The sequence below is a fragment of the Lepidochelys kempii genome, chromosome 6, assembly GCF_965140285.1.
Source record: "Lepidochelys kempii isolate rLepKem1 chromosome 6, rLepKem1.hap1, whole genome shotgun sequence".
NCBI classification, from domain to species: domain Eukaryota; kingdom Metazoa; phylum Chordata; order Testudines; family Cheloniidae; genus Lepidochelys; species Lepidochelys kempii.
This window is the reverse complement of record NC_136385.1, coordinates 38,978,269-38,999,430: the sequence shown is the minus strand read 5'-3', so window position 1 is coordinate 38,999,430 and position 21,162 is coordinate 38,978,269. Positions and strand designations below refer to the sequence as shown.

At 45.6% G+C, this 21,162-nt stretch overlaps 1 protein-coding gene across 1 annotated transcript; it reads right to left on the bottom strand.

The window, feature by feature from the left end:
• Positions 1-2,934: 2,934 nt before the first annotated feature.
• On the bottom strand, positions 2,935-6,746 carry RASSF10 (Ras association domain family member 10). Its single transcript, XM_073350641.2, has one exon. It carries the CDS (start codon positions 6,350-6,352, stop codon positions 4,964-4,966), a length of 1,389 nt encoding a protein of 462 aa, XP_073206742.2. The 5' UTR covers positions 6,353-6,746; the 3' UTR covers positions 2,935-4,963.
• Positions 6,747-21,162: the final 14,416 nt, after the last annotated feature.

The following is a 21,162-nucleotide window of genomic DNA, read 5'->3' as shown; positions in this document are numbered from 1 at the left end:
GAAGGCACTCCTCACTGTGAGGAAGGGTGTGAGAACCTGGCCATAAGGGCTGTGGAACATTTAAACAAGCAATGTAATAAGTTATCTGGTGAACGTTTCTAAGATCAGTCATTATTGTTTCTGGGTGATGTTTTGGTTATACTATATACTTACCCTGGTTTTGCTTTGGGTTTATTTAAATTCTCTCCCCCGACCCCCTTAGTTAAGCTTCTGAGTTCGTTTAGTAATAGTTCATATAACCGCAGGAACCCATCTGCAGACTCCCTGTGCTTTGTAATGCTTGTTTCTATCAACTTCATGTGCCTTCTGTGGAGCAATGATATGAAGTGACTTCAAAGGACAACTGCTTCATGAATTCACAAAGGCTTGTATTTTACTTGGTAACTGGCATAGCTCACCAGACCTGTTCTTTCATTTCACAGCCTGGGCTGCTGCTTTGGTGGACTGAATTATATTCCCAGCTCAGTTCAAATAAAGAAAAGAATACATACCTGAAGTACATACCTGGAAAGAACTTTTGCCTTATACCTCTCTCCAGACAATGGTACAGTTTGTTTTAAAAATGAATCATGAAAATACATTGTGCATGCAGCCAGTCTATGAACAAACATGCTTGCATTACTGTTACCCTATCCTGTTTCACTCCTACGCATTCAACCACCTCGTATGTCTTGTTTTAAACTAAGATTGCAAGTTATTTGGGATGGGAGCCTTACAGTAAGTCTATACATTGCCTAGCACAATGGGACTCTGTGGCTGGGACTTGTAAGTGCTACCGTAATACAAGGTGCAATAGTTAATAGGTTATTCATTTTGTATTAAGAATTATCTCTCTGCCATTAAGGCCTCAAAGAGAACTCTACAAAGCAGCTAGTTTACAGTATTCAAACTGACAGGTCCACAACATGAAATAACTGTTACCAATGTATTGCATTTGACATGAAGTTCTTGTTCATTTTCTGATGATGTTGATAGTAGTGGATTTCTGAAACTAGGTCAAGGTTAAAAGCCAAACTACTCAACTCAAATTTTATGTAAGGGAGTGCTATTTCATTCAAGTCAGTGGAGTGACACCAGCTAACCAGTGATCTAAATCAGGGCCTCTTATCTTCAAATTGATGACAGATTTGGGGCCTGATTCTGCAGTCTTCTCTCAGGCAATACTCCCATTGACTTCCAAAGACATTTTGCCTGAGAAAGGCCAGCTGGCCTTGGCCCCCGAACAGTTCTTTGGAGAAGCGTATAAGGCTTTTACTATTTGGAGCCATGCAGTGCTATAAACGGAGGTAGCTAAAGCAGGGTTCTTAATGGAGTTAGATTTTCATTTAATCTTGCTTCTGATGCTTCCATGTAAGATGAACATGGGAGGAAGAACACGGAAAATGGGATTCTAGAGAATGGTATACAAAAAACTAAAGTGATAAGTGTCAGAATCTAGAGCTTTCCGGTAGATTATGGAGTTTGGAGAGGTAAAAAACTATCACTTCTTTGTCAATATGTAGTAATAAATGCAGTTTTTCCTGCTGCTTACCAATAGGCTCTGTTCTCATAATGTAGGCAGCAAGTGGTAGAATGATACTCTTCTATATTACTGACACTTGATCAACATTCAGTGATCTGGCTGAGCACTTAGGGCCAAATTCCACTCAAATCCATACATCGTCATCATTTGTCTTTAGTAGCCAGTGAAGGATGCACAAGCACAAAAGAGGATGTGGAAGGGAAAAGCGCCCTGATCCAGCGCAAACAGTAATTTCCTCTTTCCTACTAACTTTTGAATAGTGTTCTAAGACAAAGAACTGCAAATACGCATAAATACAAATTGCAAATAGAGATAGAAACTGAAATCAATTCAACTGCATATACCATGATTTAAACACTATCAAGCAGATGTTTGTGGTCTTTTTTAGATGTAAGAACATTCCAATATATGCATGCATGGGCAAATCTCTACAGCTCCTACCGTAACTTCAGGACTGCAGTGCCATCTACAGCAATAACATCCCAGTCCCTACAGGGGAATCCAGACCCATCAGCCTTAAAGTTCCTCCAATGACCCCTGTGTGCTGAGATGCCTCTGGTGCAGATTGCACAGGCTTCTGGAATAGTATCCCCCTGTGCACTGAAACTGAAATAATTCTGCTGCAGAAAGGGCCCTCCAGATCCAGGAAAAATAGGCAGAATTTGCTCCTCAATGCACAACTTTGAATTTCCTGTCTTTGCTGCTTTGGCCTCCTGCTCACAACATACCTGAAGTGAGTATCAATAGCATAATAATTCAAGTCCTATTGCAACTTATTTCTATAATGTGGTTTCCTTTTTATTTGCTTGGTATGGCTAATGGGAGAACTTGCGTAAAGGTACTTGACACTCACTGGAGAAGTTTACTGCTTACATCAGCCACTCACTGGAGAGGCAGTCTATAGTCACTTGCTCAATTTCATCTGCAATGATAAAAACAATACAGCAAAATCACATAGTCCCTACTCTTGACTTGACCCCCACCTCCATTAAAATCCTCAGATCTAGTTTCATAAAAATTCTTTGAACTGAAAGTGGGCTAGATCCTTCATGTACATTTGTGAGCATTTCCAAACCTCTCCAAACTCAGTCTATTTATGTTAGACATGATGGGTCTGATTCCCCATTTCCTTTTACTTTGTAGAATTGTTTACTCCATACAGAATGAGGATAAAAATCTTACCACGCACTTTGCACTAGGATAAATGACTCCCAAGATGCAAGGCAATGGAGAATGTGATCAAATTGCAATCTGGGGACACTCACGAAAGCTTATGCTCAAATAAATTTGTTAGTCTCTAACAAGTACTCCTTTTCGTTTTTCTTATTTCATCTTCTAGTATTTTATTAGGCTTTAAACAGGTATGCAAATATTTTCCAAGCCCACCTAAAATACAAAAACCATAATTTTATAATCAGACTTCAAAAAATGTTATGAAGACCACTTATTTCAGTATAATTTATCAATAATAATGGCATTAATGGACATTTTAGAGCTTTTTTACTTACATCTATATTACTAGTTTATTTTTAAATTGATTTACTGCTGTATCTATTTTTCTGCTGTTCAGTATGATTCCCAATGGTAATACTGTTAAAGAGCAACACTTCTCTTTGGAAAACACCCTCCCCCCATATCAGCTGCTTGTAAATCAGTGTAGTTCTGCTGAGTTCATTGGACTACACAAACGTACACAGACTGAGGATCCTGGTCCATGACACATCTATCTTTGTACTTTCTTATAACTTACAAGCAAATGTTCATAGATAACCTGTTGTCAGAGTTTTTCTAAAATGTTGTGTTGTCAATCAGACCTTACTGAACATTCTCTGATCTTTTACCATTAAACAGATTATAGTGACACTTCTCTCATACACAAAACATTGTGTCTCAACACAAATAATACTCGTTATTGTAAAAGTATACCAGACATTGGTTAATCTGCAAAGGAAAATTTGGTGGTCCAGTTAACTGAAATACATGTTACACCTGATATTGTACCTTTTCACTGGAATAACAGATTAAATTATTTCACCCAGCTGCACTGTAGCAAGCTGAGTTATACCTTGGACATCAGATCTCCAGATTCTGAGCTAGCCTGAATTGAACTGCATATTAGAAATGGTAGTTTAAGCTGATGCAGTACTTTTTATCCATTACTAAACTCAGCAGACCATCAACTAACCTGATAAAGAAAATAAATTTGAAGAGACAGAGCTGTGTTAATTACTGTTTTAAATTAATCTAGTGAACATTGATATTTACAACTTCTCTTAAATTATCTGTCAACAAACGTGCTATTATCTATGCATGGGAACATGCATCATCCACAGCTGAGTGCTGATACTTCATGCTAATTTATATTTGTTTAGTTTGTTCAGTTCTTAGTTTAATTATTTATTATCACTTTTTATGGAAAAAAAATAGTACAATATATTTCAAAAGTTTATAGATTAGGACAAACTGGCATCCATGTCAAACATACTGACAGATGTCCTGTTTGCTAATTTTTCAATCACCCAGTTCTGAAAGTTCTGTACTTTCAATATTTTTTTTTTATTTTTGTCTAAGAGGAACCTACTGAATTCTTAAGTGGCAAATACTGTAGCATAACAGTTGGCTTGCAACACTGAGGAAATATAAAGGTGCTGAATTTTTGTTTCAACTAGAGAATATATGTTCCAGCATTCCATCAAAAAGACTATGCAAAGAAATCTATACTGGACTGTATTTGCTTTGGAGCAATATAGGATTAAGGGTTCCATTCAAGAACACCTTTGAGGTGAAATAAAAGGCAGGAATTTAGGAAAAAGGTAATTCCAATACTGAATGAAATGCAAACGTGTTTTTTTCTAAAAGATGAAAGTAGTGAGGAAACAGACTAAAAGGTGTCTGGTGACGACTAGTTTTAACAAGTTTAAACTTAAGCCACATAAATTTAGATTCAGTGTATTTCCTTTTTATGAGTGCATTTTACAGTGTAAGTTCCCCCCCCCCCCAACTCTTTCCTTACAGTACCTAGGACAACAAACCTCTTTTCCAACAGTCGCTAGGCAGCAAAATGTAGTTATAGTCTGTCTGTAGAATCAAAATTGTATGGTTTAATCCGTTTAATTCTTCAACTGTGTCGTTTACCATTAGCTTATGTTATCCCCAGATAACTGGTCATCAGTTTGAATAAATTACCATAAGATGGCACTAACTGGCATCTGGATTTTAAAGTGGTCCCCCTCCTCCCCCAAAAGGACAGACCACCCACAACAACAACAAAAAACCCCACACGTTTTTGTTCTAATGGAAATATATCACAGGAGTCCACTCTAGGATCTCTTCTGGCGGCTATGAAAACAGATAGTTGTATTCTAAGAGTGCTAAGGAGGAAGCACACGTTTGTATTTCCCGGTGGGTCCCTGAGCTTATTTTACTTAAGGAAGGAGGCAGCTATATTAGCGATTCACAGACTGGGACAGAGTCAGAGTCCTGGCTGTGCATGGAGCTGAGTCCTGTATCCGAGTCCTCATCGTTCTCCTCGCAGTCCTTGCACCGCCCCCTGGCCTGGCCCTCCCAGGCGTCTGAGCTGCCCACGGGAGCCCCCAGCCCAGCCTCGTGTAAGGCCGGGCCGCCGGGAGCGCGCTCCTCGGGGAGGGGGATCTGAGCTGCCGCCTGGGTGTCCGCGAAGTCCAGCGTGTTCAGCGTCTCGAGCAGGCGCTGCAGCTCCCGCTCCTTGTCCTCGCGGGCGCGCTGCGTGTAATCCAGGTCCGTTTTGATCGCCTCCAAGTCCGTGCTCAGCCGCAGCCCGATGTAGAGGCTGGTGCTCAGCTGGGTCTTCACGCGCTCCTGCTCCACGAGGAGCCCGCCGCCGCTCAGCTCCGCGGTGTTGCAGTCGGGCTCGGACAGGCTGGAGCTGGAGCCCTTGGCCGCGGCCAGCTCCTCCCGGCGCCGCTTCACCCAGCGCTCGTTCAGCTCCTCCTGGATCTCGCCGGCCAGGTGCTCCAGCAGCTCCTCCTGCCGCGCCCACTGCTCCTGCAGCTGCAGCAGCTCCTCGCACTTCCTGGCGTACTCCTCCAGCTGCCCGTCCGGCTCCGGCCCCGGCCCCGGCCCCAGCTCCCGGCCCGGCTCCAGCTCGCAGCCGCCGGCCCCCACCAAGTAGGTGTCCTGCACGTAGTTCACCCCGTGCCGCTTCATGCGGTCCAGGTGGACCTTAGCCTCGTACCTGTCGATCTCCCGGTCCAACTCCCGGAGCCGCTGGATCTGCTGGCGGATGGTGTGGTCCTGCGACAGCACCAGGTGCACCAGGGTCTCCATCCTCTCCGCCGAGGACGCCTCCTTGGCCAGCGGCTGCTGCCGCTTCTTGTTGATCTTGGCCAGTTTCCGGAAGGCTTTTCTCACTACCCGCCGCTGCTTCTCCTGCGTGAGCACCAGGCTGGCCCGGGCCGCCCCGAGGCCATGGCAGGGGCGCTCCTTGCTCAGCACCACCCTGGCCTCCGCGCTGCGGGGCCCCGTGTTGGGCAGGGACGCCTCGCTGCGGACCAGCACGAAGCGGACGTTCTCCTGCTCGTCCCCCCAGGCAGCCCAGAGCCTCAGGATCTTCGTCTTGTTGGGCAGGATCCTCTCGAAGCCCCTCCACTTCTCCACGATGCAGTAGGACTCGGGGGGCCCCGAGAGCATCCCCCCGCCGGACTCCTGCAGGGCGGCCAGCTGCTGCCGCTGGCTGTTGTCCTCCAGCAGCACCCGCACCACATCCGAGCAAGTGGTGCGTCTGGAGAGGCCCGAGATCAACTTCTCCTCCTGGCAGAGCCACACCGAGATCTTCCTCTCCTCCGGCTCCATCGGGGCCGGGGCCACCTGGCCACGGGGCTGCGCCTCCCAGCAGACGGGAAATCCCCCATAGGAGCCTTCACGGTAGGGTACGGAGCCAAGGTCCCGTCTGCATCGCCCCGCCGCCCAGCCTGGGCATGGCTGGAAAGGACTCCTCTCCCCCAGCTAGTCACCCCCCCGTCTCCACGCAGCGCCTCCCGCCTGCACCGGACGTGCGGCTAAACTGATGCAAAGTCTCCCCCGGAGAGAGGCTGATCTGAGCCTTCAGCTGCAGAGGAGGCAGCTCAGCGCCCAGCTCCCCGCCTCGGTGCGTTTGCTTCCCCGCGCCGTTGTAACCCGCCAGGAGGAGCCCAGGGAAACTGCCAACCTCAGCGCTCCAGCTCCTCCCGCTGCCTGCCGTGTCACCTCCTCGCGCTCTGCTACCGCCCTCCCCAGGCTGCCGGGTTTTCCTCCCCCACCACGTGACGGCCTCCTCCCTCCCCAGCTGCGGCGGGAGTGAGCCGCGCTACCTTTCCCTCGCCTTCGGAGCCCCCAGCATGCAGGTATTCCGGGCAGCGCGCTCGGAAACAAGCCGAGGCGGTAGCTTGCGGGAAGCTTTCTTTGTATGCCAAACGCTGCCGGTTCCAGGATCCCCTTACTGGGGGGGGGAAACAAAACAGCCATCCAGGGGTTAGTTAGACCTCGGGGGGAATCTTGGATTTCTGGGGGGCTAGTGTCATTTTAAAGCACAACAAAATACTGTCTATAAAGGATAGAGACTGTGTATGTGTTGGCCTTTCTGACAAAAGTTTGGGGCTCCTGGAAGATCATTTTAGGGGGGAACAAGTGGCCCCTTTGGCCCTGGGTCTTCCTCATCAATAGCTCCAGGCTTGAGTCTAAATGAACTGCTTTAAGGGATCTTTCTAGGACTGTCCTCCCACCTGCCCCCCACCCCGACACACTAGAGAGGTTGGGGCAAACACTGGGTCTTTAACATAAAAAGCCAGGGCCAGGATTTCTAGGATTTTAATAAACCTTCAGCCTATAATTAGGCAGAGTTTATGTTTGTAAAGCACTCTGCAGATGAAATGTGCAAAGGACAGTGAAATGTGCAGAGTGTTGTTAAAATGTGAGCTAGGCCAGAGTTTAATGGGAATTTGCCATTTACTCTGATGGGAACGGGAGCGGGCTGTAGTATGGAATGCAGTAAATGAGATTGAAGAAATGGTCATGAAATCTGTTTTTTCATGTTGTGATGTGTGTAACAATTTCTAGAATTGCCAAGTAATCAGGGAACGTTGCACTTCTCAATTATGTTTTAAATGACTAAAAAGTTAATTGTTAAATTGGGAAAATTCTCCTAACTTTGAAGATTGATGTGTGAATTTCCAGTGTTGGTAAAAATGTCATATGGGGAGCATTTTAAGTGGACCTGGTTCATATTTTGATGCAAAAGATTGTTTCTTTAATGTCAGTTAAATCATTATTATAAATAATATCTCTTCTAGTTTTGCCCAACCACCATGATCTCACAATTCTTACATTTTTAAAAAATAATGAATGTAGTGCTTGTGAAAGATGCTGGATTAACAGTCCTGGAGACTAACCTCTTCCATTTATCCAGCCAAGCCAAGCTAAGCACAGGCAGTGGCTGAGAAAGTTTCTCAGCAAATGTTCTTTCTAATCTGCTCTGGAGGGATTACCCTCACAGATGATGGTCTAGTTCAGTCTTCTTGCTGCTAAAACTCCAAAGGTTGCCAAGTATGATGGTGGTTCTTATGATGCAAACTGCTGTCCAAATGGGAAGTGGGCTGAGACCACTTTGTTCACTGTTTCCAACTTTGCTGGAGATGAGAATCACTCATTTTCTCACTTTATTTTTTTCCTCTAAACTGAGGAGACTGGTGGGTGTTGTAATAAGGCATAAAACACAGGAGCGATGGTAAAAGACGGTGTTTTCCTGGGCCCAGCCCCCTAACACAAATTTATATCCCTGTCATAATCTGCTGACTAATGATTACTGTTATCTTCATGTGACAGGGATACTAACGCTTTGGATTCCCCTTTTTAAAGGGGGATAGTGGCTGCCACAGAGAGGCTGTGTTTCCTTGCCATGTGCTATCCATGAGTTGAAGGGGTATATATCAACTCTCATGAAGTTCCAGACACAGTCTGATTACTCTAAGCACCGTTAGTGAATTTCAGCCTTAGGGCTAGATTAGCATCGGGGGTTAGGAAGGAGGATCCCAGCAGCAGAGAGTCTCCAGGCTGCCATGGCACAAAGTGGCAGCATCTCTGAGGCAGCTCTGGGATAACTAACTCTGCCCCAAAACTGGATGGTGCTGACCAAGGAGGGAATGTGGCCAAGAATTCTGCAGTTTCAGCTCCTCACCTCAAAGGCTCCTGCTGACACAGCATCTAAAGAGCTCTAAAGGGAGAGAGCTGCTCCCATCATCACCCTGCTGGAAAACTTGAGAGGGAATAGCAATGCCCTGCAGTCCCTTAGGGTGAATTTGCCACAGAGTTCTACACACCTAATTGGTACATGGAAGTGTAAATTACAGAGAAAGGATTAATTAGAGGCTGCTCTAACTTGAGTCTGGCTGTCTATGGCCTCATTCTGGCAGCCAGCTATAGCCTAAGCATTGCTTCACTCTTACTGTACCATCTTCCCCGGAATATGCCCCCAGCACTGAGTGTTGGCCCAGAGCTGTCATGTTGGCTCTGTGCCACTGGAGAGTCCCCTAAGCCAGCTTCTATCAGGAAGGAACTGAAGTTGTTTGTTTAGGGACAGCTGGGTTTTGGCACGTGGCAAAGTGTGGGGAAGGGCTTGAATTTGCAGGATGAGCCCATTTGATGGCTATTTAAATGATAAGTGAAGTAGTTGACATTAGAATTTGCACTATTAGATTTCAAAGTTAACACTCCAGAACCATTGTTTCAGGCTGACTGCAGATGTCACTGCATCAGTTATACTTGGAAAGTTGTTTTCTTCAAACCCATAAAATCTAGAGGCTTAATTTTTTTTAAATGAAAGTTAAAATTCTGCAGCACAGTTCTGCATCAACAGGTGGGCTCTGCAGCAGATTCTGTCTCCATGTAGTAGTGGAGTACGTGCAGCCTTATTGCACTTCAACCAAGGATTCCAACGCATTTTACAAAGGGGGTAGCATTATTATCTCAGTTTTACAGAAAGAGAAACTGGGACACAGAAAACTTAAGGGACTTGCCCAAGGTTATACAGCAAGATACTAGCTGGGATCAGAGACAAGGTCTCTTGTTTTCCAGTTATCTTTAATCACTAGACTGGACTGCCCCTCCTTCCTTCCTGATTTTGTCCTTCTCTCCTTCTGTCATCTCATGCCAAGAAAAAAAAATATTGCAAGGATGCACTGGCTTTAAAATAAAAGGTCCAGCTCAAATGAAGGTGCAAACTTAGTAAACAAAAGAATGTACAAGTAAGTCTTCTATATTCCAGTAGAGGGCAGAAGTACACAAGCTAGTTTGTGACATCCCCTTGGCAAAGAAACCTCCTTCATCTTACAGTCCAACACCTGCAGACTGCAGGTTGTCAGGCCTGAAGGGAGGTAACATGCTTATATGCAATGGGTAGGGAAGATAGTTCTCTCCCACACCAGCAGTAATGTCAAGTCCCCTATAAATCCTAAAAGAAGCATTCCATACTGTTTAACCTTCTTACTTTTGAAAGCTAACACACATACAGAATGTTCCCTAACCCAGGTAGCCATCAGATTACTTTGTATAAAACCATACCAATGCACATGTGACAGTAGACTCTGCTTTTGAACTGTAAAATTATGTCACTAAATGCCACCCATAGCACTGGAGGGGCCTTGTTTATTTTCACTGATTTTGCCTTATTAGCTGCTAGCATGGAAAGGCAATGGGAGTGGGTTGTCTAACTCCCTTAGGCTCCTTTGGAAATCTCAATCTAAAGACAAAGCTACAATTTAGCATGTGCAAAAGTGGTTGCTTTACTTTCCCCATAAGTATGACAAAGCAGGGCAACTGTGACAATATATTGGCCATAACCTGTCACTATATATAAATGTTCTCTCTCCTTTATATTTCAAGAGGGCATAAAATAACATACAAATACTCTTTTATGATAAGAACAGCCGATAGTGGTGTGACTTGTACTTTTATTTTAGGTGTTTCTGATAGTAAAATGTTGGTTTCTTTTTCCATTGAGGTTCCAGAAATTAATTGCAGCTCTGCTACTTTCAAGAAACAAAAAGCAAATGGTGTCAGCAGGAACTTACCTTAAATAATCAGAGCCAAAACCCTCAAATCCATTTACTGCCTGTCAGTTCATAAAGCAGAGTAGCTGGTGCGTGAATGTTTTAAGAACTAAATAAAGAATGTAACTTATTTACAAAGGTTTAAACTGTAAAATGAGATGTTTGGAGATGAAATCACACACCCTCCCCTCGCCCACAGGTAGAGTTGCTCTTAATATTCAGATAGGATTGTTTTGCTGTTGTTACTGAAAAAGAATATAGTATAAATTAGATAAGTGAAGGCAGGTTGCAACCAATATTCCATCAAGCCATAACGGCAGTGAAGTTAGTCTTTGTTGTGTTCTTGAACAGCAGCTATTTGCTCTGTTCCCCTCCCTGAATTCCTGTTAATCTTATTTTACAAGGTTTAGCGATAGGTCCCTTACACTTGTTTTGTGATTGTGAGACAAACATTAATGCAGTCCTATGACACAATTAGACTATTAATAAGATCTATTACAGATTCTTTGAGAGCTTGCCTGAGCTTATAGGTATATGAATAGTGAAGAGGCTACTTGAACTTACAAATTATTCTTTCACAGATGCTTCTCTCTTTCATACCTGTTTATTCCTGAAAGCATAAAACACAATAACCAAATCATGTAGTGCCATGAACATCTGCTACCCTAGTTAGAATGCATGTCATGAAAATCTTGAACAACCTCTCTCAACAGGAGTATATAGATTTTAGCTGAAACAATTTACAGACTGAGTTTTAGACTTGCCTTGGTAATGGTGAAATTGTTTCCAATCAGTTTCAAAATGAGAATATTAACTCATTACTTCTGTTGCAGCCATCCAAGGAACTTGCACTTTTGATAGATATTTCTACTTCTGTGTTTCCTTCAGTTTCCTTCATTCAATTTGTATATTAGTAAATTATAATTAACTGAGTTTACATATATGAAGGAAATAATCATTGCAATTCAATGTAATCAATCATTTTTATTCACTAATGTGATACCTTTTGGGAAGGCTGTGATGATCTCTGTATGAACAATGGGCACTGATGTTGGATTGGACCTCTTTGATGCCTTTATCCCAATTATTCTTCATTTAATGCATACCCCGTTCCACTCATACTACAAACAGTTATGCTGGGACAGAACTACCTTCCACTGAACTCAGTGGGGGCAGCATGGGTAAGTTCTTGTGCAACTCTTTGAAAATGCATGTATGTCTCTTTGTTGACTTCCATTAAGGGAAAATTATTAATATTTATATTGCAGTAGAGCCTGGAGGTTTCAATGTGCTAGGCACCATATACACACACTTAGTAAGAGACAGTCCCTGCCCTGAAGACTTGCCCAATTGTCACACACCAGGTTAGTCACAAAACAAAGACTAGAACCAAGCTCTACTGATTTCTAGACCACTGCCATAGCCACAAGACCAGGTCCTCAAAAACTCACTCATCCATCTTAGTTACATACTGTCACAAGGTAGCTGATCTCTGTGGTTAGATTGAGCCCAGAACCCCTGGACTGGAGCAGGTGAGCTTACCACAGCTAATTAAAGAGGCTGGGAGGAAGGACTGTGGCAGGCCAAGTCCTGGGAGGAAGGACTGAGACACGCTGAATCGCAATGGCCACAGATGGGTGGAGCTAACTCCTGTGGTGAGTCTCTGGAGCAAGGGGAGGCTCAGGGAAGCAAAGGGGGAGCAGAGCTGGCTGAGGTTAGGAAGCTGCCAGGAGCTGGAGTGTCAGAGGCCTCTGGGAGGAGTGGTCCTGAAGCCTGGGGGCCAGCTATTGACTTAAGACTTCATTCCGGTTGTTTATTCCTTTATGACAAAGATTAAACAAACCTCCTTTATTGAAACTGGACGTGGCACGGCATGTTTGGATCTAGGGTGCAGAGCAGCCATTTTGGTGGCCTGGGCCTTTAACAAATATTATGGAAAAATAAAAGCCCACTATCAAACTTACTTCACGTTTCCTTTCCTTTATGAAGCACTAACAAATCTATACTTACCAAGAGGTAAATACAGATATCTAATTAAACAAGTAAGCAAATGCCTTTCCCAATAATCTGCATGACAGATATACAGGGCTTTAGTCTCTTCACATTTACACATGTTAATCAGAAGTAACTGTCAGGAAGTCAGAGGTGTAAAACTGTTGAAAATAAGAATCATGCCCACATGATAACTATGTCATTTTCAAAGAATGAAACATTCAATCTACTGTACAACTACAGTACTAGTCAAAATAAATGTACATCAAAGATTCCTGGTACAGTTCCCCAACTTCCTACACATTCTGTCTTGCATCACTTTTCTTCACATTTAGTATTCCTCATTGTTCCAAAAAATGAGCCAAATACTGGGAAATAATGGCAGGCACATCTACAGGAGTCCTGCACTCTGCAAATATGTCTGTTTATTTAGCTCTTGTAGTCTATCAACTCTTATATTAAATGTGTCCCTAACCCTTAGGGAATTTGTCTCAAGCTCGTCTGGTGGTAGGTTTTCCATTGTTTAGGAATTTACCCAAACACAAATACATTGTTTCACCCAAATAGCTTATATCAGGAATATGTAACTACTTTAGGGCCAAAACACTGTCCAGATTTTTTTCAACTCAATTTCCATCTGATGATCCTGATCCCCTTCTAATTCATGAAGAAGAATTGTGGTCTCAGAAGGCCATTTGAGAGATGGAGGTGGAAACACGAGGAAACTGGCAGTGAATCAGTGGCACTATGAAAGAGAGTGTAGGGAGAAAAGAGAGTGACTTCCTGGCCTCAGCCCTAAGAGAATGCAGCTCGTGGCTGTTGCTAAACTCTCTCTTTGCACTGTGTGGGGGCCCTGTGAGATAATGCTATGACAGCATTTGTATTCATAAAATTTCTTCAGTTTCTGAGGATGACAAGGCAAATTTCAGGGGGAAAGGATGATGCTGATTTCATGCAAATGCCCTTGTGTGCAGGCCAATTTTACATTTGCAGAAGGGCGCTGATGATTTAGGCCTTAAGTTGGACAATGGACGCTGAATGGGAAAAAAGCAAAAACCCACCCCTTCAGTCCATTTCTGTCCACAGTACAGATAAAGGACCTGCTCCTGCTCCCACTTGAGTCACTGGCTTCACTGGGAGCCAGACTGAGCCCGAAGTGTTGATAGTTCGAAACATGTCAGTCTGACATAAAACTAAAAGTTGTGTTCATGTTGGCAACATAATGCAGCTACTGAACATCGCTGCTGCAGCAAAGAAGGAGGCCCAAGACCAACCTTGGCAAGGTTTTTGGCAAGTAGTTCCAACTCTCATGTGCTCACAGGTATATTGTATACAGTACATTTTTGTTATGCAGTTCTTCCAGGTACAAAGAGAACCTGATATTAATTATATATTGTCTAAGTAGGAGAAGTTAATGATATACATTTCTATCCATAGCGATGAGTTGTATCCTCTCATCATCCTATACTATTGCCACATTCATTTGGAAGTTCACATGAAACAAGACAATGTTTCAACATTTCACAGGTCTGAGCAATATTTTACTTTGTATAGTATACTATATGGGCATCTCTTTGGATTCAGTGATGTTCTTTTGTCCAATGAAACATATGTAACCCTTCTGCCCATCAGAGTTGGCAGCAACAAGGGCTGGGTTCAATATCTCGGTGATCCATTCCAATAACACAATGCAAAACCGGCTCAAGCCCCCACCCAATGACCTGGGACAAATATATACCATCCCCGCTGGGCCCCTCAAAGAGGCAATACTTCCCCTCTCGCAAGCACAGAGTCTGAGTGTGGCAAAAAGCCTTTTAATAACAGAGAGAAACAATGTGGCATTATGTTGGGGAAACACCACCAACAGGATTCATAACACAACCCATGAGCAAAAACCCACCCCAAGCAAATTGGGTCGTGTCCTTTCCCTTTGGTTCTTGAGTCCAGCAACCCGAAATCACCCAAAGTCCCAAAAGTCCAATGACACAAAAGTCTCTGTCCCTGGTCAGGGCAGCCCCAGAGTTCGAAAGTTTATCTGCAGAGTTTTACCTCCCAACCTGGCTGGAGATCAGGGGGGTTGGGGGGGGGGGGAAAGAGAGGTAAGGGGCGCCTTACATGATCTGAAGCTGACGGCCCCGCAGCTCCATAGGGCTCCGCTCCGCTCTACCAGCTCCGCGTCCCATAAGCAGCTCCCGCCGTCCTATGAACTGCTCCACCAGCCTGTCCACAAGGCACTCCAGCCGTCCCACAAACTGCTCCACAATATATCTTCAGGCTCCCCCACTACTTAACACAACGCTCAGTGATTTCAGCTCTTAGTCAGTTCAGCTCTTTAGTGACTTCAGTTTGTAGTAGGGGAACCTCCGTGCTGGTGCACCATTAGCCCAAAGTGAGCTCAGCAGCCTGTAACTAGACTCCTAATGGAATCAAAATTAGCTCTGATATTCCACAGTGGAGAGAGACGGAAGTACAATTAGCATGTAAGGCCCTCACCAAGGGGCCCATGCCACCAAGTATTAATACTTGTCCCCAGTCTCTCTCAATTCATAGAGTTTTGGAACCCACAACCCTTGCCTAGCGAGTGCTACTTAGTTGATGGTGAGTCCCTCCATCATAACAAAAGACCAAGTACGGTTCCAAGCACAGTTCCCATAATCAGGGTAATAACAATTTATTCTTCCTGCCCCAATAACAGAGACACTGGGGATCCCACAGCAGCCAAAGTGACCATTTGGGCAGCTATGGCCTTCATTCTAGGTGGGGTGGGTGTGCCTATGCAAATGAGATCGACCTCTGAAGTTCTTTTCCGCAACTTGCCACACCTCACTACCAGATGTCAAGGTGGAGCTCATCCTGACTCTGCTTACATCCTCCCCCTCAGCCGAGAATTTGTCATCCCGACAAATCACACTCCCTTTATACCAACTCATTGGTTTCCTCCAAAGGGCCTCAGGAAGCCCTCTTTAGCTTCCACAAGCCTGTGTGCTAAATGTATTGGCTCCTCACTAGTCACCCCAGGTGCATCATAAGTTAACCGTTTTACTGGTCTTATCACCCTGTCTCATCTATTGAGAATCTCTGTTGCTGAGGTAGGGGGAACATCCTCTTGAGTGACGGATGGAGAGACTTCCTTTGAGGGTCCCTAGGCTACTGGCGTAGGCCCCTGCACTCCTAGTTCTAATGCTGGAGGGTCCAAGTTGCCCAGGACATCCTCTACCTGTGTGTCTCCACTGTCCAATAACCTGTGTGTGTCATCATACGGGGGTCTCATCAGCGGCACAGGGGTGTCAGAAATGGGCCTAAATAATTCCGCCATGGGGTTTAGGGCGGAAGAGGGAAAACTCTCGTTTGGTTCAGCTGATCAAGACTGAAATCTTGTCTCCATCCCAGGATACACCAGGGTTGTGTCTTCCTCCTCAGACTCACTCTCAGATGTGCAGAATAGGGGTAAGTTAGCTTCAGGGGGCCCGCTGTCTGTGTTGGATGGCGGCTTTGGACTAGCACTTCTGTTCTGCCCGGCTGCCCTGTCGTGGCCCATCTCATAAGGGATGCTTACCAATTCCCCCACAGGGAGCAAAAGGTTTCTATGCACCGTCTTTATTTGCCCTGAACTATCTTCAGGTTTGATCTTGTAGACAAGCAGATTTCCCAGCTTTTCCATCACCAGGTAAGGTATTGCCTTCCATCTGTCAGCTATCTTGTGTTTGCCAGCAATACCCAAATTTCGCAGCAGGACTCTGTCCCCCGGCTGGAGCTCCTGCGAACGCACTCTAGCATCATATCGATGTTTGTTGCAGTCTGCATTCTTCCGAGCCGCAGTGGTAGCTAAGTGATAAGCATCCCGCAGCTTTTCTCTTAGTTGGGATACATATTGCTGATGAGTTTCATAGCTATCTCCATCCTCTGATACACCAAAGCACAAGTCTATGGGTAATCTTGGTTCTTGCCCAAACATCAAGAGATATGGGGTGACTCCCGTAGCATTGTTCTTTGTGGCATTGTAGACACGCACCAGAAACGCGACATGCTGGCTCCAGGTTGCCTTCTGCTCTGGTCGCAAAGTTCCCAACATATCTAATAGGGTTCAGTTGAACCTCTCTGGCTGAGGATCACCTTGGGGGTGATAAGGGGTTGTCCTAGACTTTTTAATTCCTGCTATCTTCAGCACCTCCTTCAGAAAGTGACTCTCAAAATCCCGCCCCGATCAGAGTGTATCCGAGCCAGAAATCCATAGACTGAGAAATATTTGTCCCATAATACTCAAGCGACGGTGGTGGCCCTCTGATCACGTGTGGGATATGCCTGTGCATACCGTGTAAAATGGTCAGTCACTACTAGAATGTTCCCAACAGTCCTCTTGTTTACCTCTACAGACAAGAAATCAATGCATACCAGTTCCAAATGTTTGGTGCTGGTGATGTTCTTGAGATATGCAGCCCTCGTGGGCACAGTTTTCCTTTGAACACATCGAGCACCAGTCTCACATTTCCTGCGAACATCTTCAGCCATTCGGGGCCAATAGAACCTACTACAAATAAGTTCCAGGGTGCTCTCCATCCCTAAATGCCCAAAGTCATCATGCAGGGCCCTCATGGTCAGGGCTCTGTACTCTTTTGGCAGTACTGGTTGTGCTCGTTGCTTTTGTAAAGGGTCGGTGGTCATTCGGTGTAGCACTCCCTGAATCAGTTTTAGTTTGGTCCATTCTCTCAATAGTAGTTTACCCTCCGGGTTAGGTGGGACAACCGCAGCTGAGCTTAGCCCCTCCCTTTTGGCAAGTAGTGTATCACGAATGTCAATATCTTGCCACTGGGCTTCTTTTCAGTCAGCCGCATTGAGCATGGGCAAGGGAGATTGGTCCAATGCAATATAGTTCACTGAAGCAGAAGGAATGCATTCAGGGGGCAGGCCCAAAGCTTCTGCAACACATCCCTGAAGGCTCTCACGGGCCTCTGGCTCTCGGCGACTCACATTGCAAATAGCTCTCACAGCAACTTCTGGACCCTGCGGACTCCTGGACAATGCATCTGCATCTATATTGCTTCTCCCTGATTGGTACTGAATGCTGAACTCATAGCTAGCCAAGGTGGCCACCCATCTCTGCCCTGTAGCATCCAGTTTAGCACTTGTTAACACATAAGTCAGTGGATTGTTGTCTGTTCACACCTGGAACTGAGCACCATACAAGTAGTCTCGAAATTTCTCAGTGATGGCCCATTTCAAGGCCAAGAATTCCAGCTTGTGGGTGGGATAGCGAGTTTCAGTACCAGACAGTCCTCGGCTGGCAAAGGCTATAGGTTTATGTTTGCCTTCCACTTCCTGGTACAGGACTGCTCCCAGACCCTCCAAACTGGCATCAGTATGCAGGATAAATGGTTTGCTTGGGTCAGCACAAACTAGGACTGGAGCATGAGTTAGGCAAGCAATGATTTCTCGAAAAGCCCTTTCACATCGCTCATCCCACGGTGGCCCAAATGGTTCAAAGGGGCCATAGTGTCTCTGCACAGGAGGCTTTGGGGACCTCCCCTTATTCTTGGTCTTAGATTTGTTCTTGATGGACTGATGTCCCCTGGTAAGATCATTCAGAGGCTTTACAATCGTAGCATAGTTTTTCACAAATCTGCGGTAGTAGCCACTAAATCCAAGAAAGGTCTTGAGTTCTCTGTAGTTACTTGGACGTGGCCAGGTAGTGAGTGCTTCTATTTTATCAGGATCAGTACTCACACCCTCTTGGGACACGATGTGACCCACATACTTCACTGAGGTTCTGCAGAACTGGCATTTGTCAATTGAAAGCTTCAGACCATAATCCTCCAACCTATCAAGCACTTTAAGAAGTCTTCCTTCATGCTCCTCTAAGGTTCTTCCAAACACAATCAGGTCATCCAAATAAACTAACACTTGCAGTAAATTCATGTCTCCCACAACTTTCTCCATGAGACGTTGAAAGGTAGCAGGTGCTCCAGAAATCCCTTGGGGCGTGCGTTCGAACTGATAAAACCCTAATGGGCTGATGAAGGCTGTCTTCTCCTTATCTTCTTCTCCCAGAGGGATTTGGTAGTATCCACTTCGAAGATCCAACACAGAGAACCACTGGCTTCCCAGCAAACAGTCTAAGGCATCTTGCACTCGAGGCATAGTGTAGTGGTCGACTACAGTAAGGCTGTTTAGGGTGCGGTAGTCAATACACATCCGAATTTTCCCATTCTTTTTATGGACTACCACAATGGGTGAGGCATATGGGCTGCGGGACTCTGTAATGATGCCATTCGCAGCCAGCTCCTGAAGATGATGTCGCACATCTTCCATCTCAGAGAGAGCAATCTTCCTAGATCTCTCCCTGAAAGGTCGAGAGTCATGTAGTCTGATATTGTGCTCTACTCCTTTTGCACATCCCACTCATGCAGTGAGAACACCTTGGACCTTTCACAAAGTTTCTTCCTCAGGCGATCTTTCCACTCCTTGGACACTGGTGAATCTCCAAAGTCAAACTTTGCTGGGTCTATTGTCGGAACTTGAGTTTCACACTGGGGTTTTACAATTGACTCAGGCTCAGAGAGGTCTGCTATCTTTTGTCCTTGCTTCACAACAACATCACGACTCGTTTCAATAGCAATCAGTATAGTCACCCTTTCCTGGGCTTCAGCAGGTAGGGTTATGACTCCACTGGGGACCAGCACTCCTTCAGGGAGCTCTCCTCCCATCGGCTGCTCTGTCATTGCTAACGTCCCTTTACTGCCTTTCAGCGAGGTACTCATGACAAGCACTTCTTGCTCCGTCCTTGCAGGCACTACTAAGGGGGTCGTGCCTGAGTACTTCAGTGCCCCAAGCGGTAACTCAGATGTGTCCCTTTTAGCACTCTCAATTTTCCTATAGGCTTCAGCACAAAGCGTATGGATCATCAGGGTATTCAGGTACTGGTCTCCAGCCCGCCTTCTGCAGTAATCTGTGAGTACCTTGAAGAGACTGGAGTTGGTCCCCAGCAGCGCAGACAGATCAGGGGTCCCTTTAGGGTCAGGGCATATTAAGGCAGCTGTGTCTACCTCTTCTCTTACCCCAGCAACCTCCTCTGGGAATTCTAGGTGCACTATGACATACCCTTGGTAGGGGTATTCATCCATGCTGAGGCCACACAGGCCAAGGCCAGTCAGTGGCTGTATAGGCAGGTGCCTAAGCATCTGTTGGTAGAATGACTGAAATATAATAGTCACTTGAGATCCAGCGTCAAGCACTGCTTTACACTCCACCCCTTCAATCCTCACCGTGACCTCTACTCGAGGCCCTATCAGTCCTGCGGGGATTCAAGCTGGACAGTCTTTTCTGGGGGAACCTTCAAATCCTGCAGACCTGGGGGGTCCCCGTCCCCAGACCCTCTGGCAGCTACCGGATCTCTCCCAACTGACCCTCAGCTTTCCATACACTAAGGAGGGGTTTTCTTCATTATGGCACTTGGCAGCACTGTTTCCATCCTGACCACATCGGTAGCAGAAGAATTGACCTTTCCTCCTTCGCCTGGGTGGGATGGTGGCTCTAAGTGTGGGCTTCTCAATCGCCACAGTTTGAGGCTTCTTATTCCTGGAAGTCTTAACTCGGTCAACGGTACTTTGCAGCTCAGCTATCCGTTCTGTCAGGACTTGCATTTGTTGGGCAAGTTCCTCTCTGGTGCTCACCATCAGTACACTGGCCATTTGCAGTGGTGTTGTGCTGGCTGGATCCGATGTTTGGACTTCCCAAAACTCACTGGCAACCTGCCTTTCTTCCTCCTCTCTGACCTCTTCAATCAGCTGGGAGTAACTTGGGGGATGTTCCTGTCGTTCTCTTAGCTGGAGATGAAGTAGAATCGGGTTCTGTTACTGAGTTCCTCTTATAATTTGAACCAGTCTGGTCTGATCCATCTGCTCAGCAGTCACTGCTCCCCTCATGACAGCTCTCTGAAGCAGTCTCTCCAGTCTCTGTATGTAGGCTGAAGCCTTCTCGTCCTTTTGCTGTCGGGAATTAAGGAATTTACAGTAGCTGTCTTCAGGGCCCTCTACGCTCCCAAAAGTGTGTTCAAGGGCCTCTAGGCAGTCCTTCACACTGACCCCAGGGTCAATGAGCTTCAGGGTGCGAATCACATCTAATGCTGGGCCGCCAAGGCTCTCTATGAGGCATCTTCGCTTTTCTGCATCTGGTACGGCCCACTCTTGCAGCATTTCAGTGGTATGCTCTAACCAGGGTTCAAACTCCTCCTCCCCAGCAAATAATCTTAACTTGCGACAAGAGTTTGACGCAGCATGGAACAGCACAACCTTTTCCAGTGTTTGCCCCAGAACTTTTGTCTAATCATCTAGCTTCTGAGCTAGAAGCTGCTGAGCTAGGGCCCAACAAACCTGACATATTAGCCATTATACAAACAGTAATTTCCTCAAAATATAAGCACAAACAAACAAAATATAAATTGTTTCCCAATGTAGTGGATCACTCAACAGGTGCTTGCGAGGGGTACTGACCCAGGGATCCCAGATGAGCCCCCAAAAATGTAACCCTTCTGCCCGCCAGAGTTGGCAGCAACAAGGGCTGGGTTCAATATCTCGGTGATCCATTCCAATAAAA

Bases quoted from the DNA above. Each gene is read 5' to 3' on its own strand.
- RASSF10 (XM_073350641.2), bottom strand. From the start codon at position 6,352: ATGGAGCCGGAGGAGAGGAAGATCTCGGTGTGGCTCTGCCAGGAGGAG.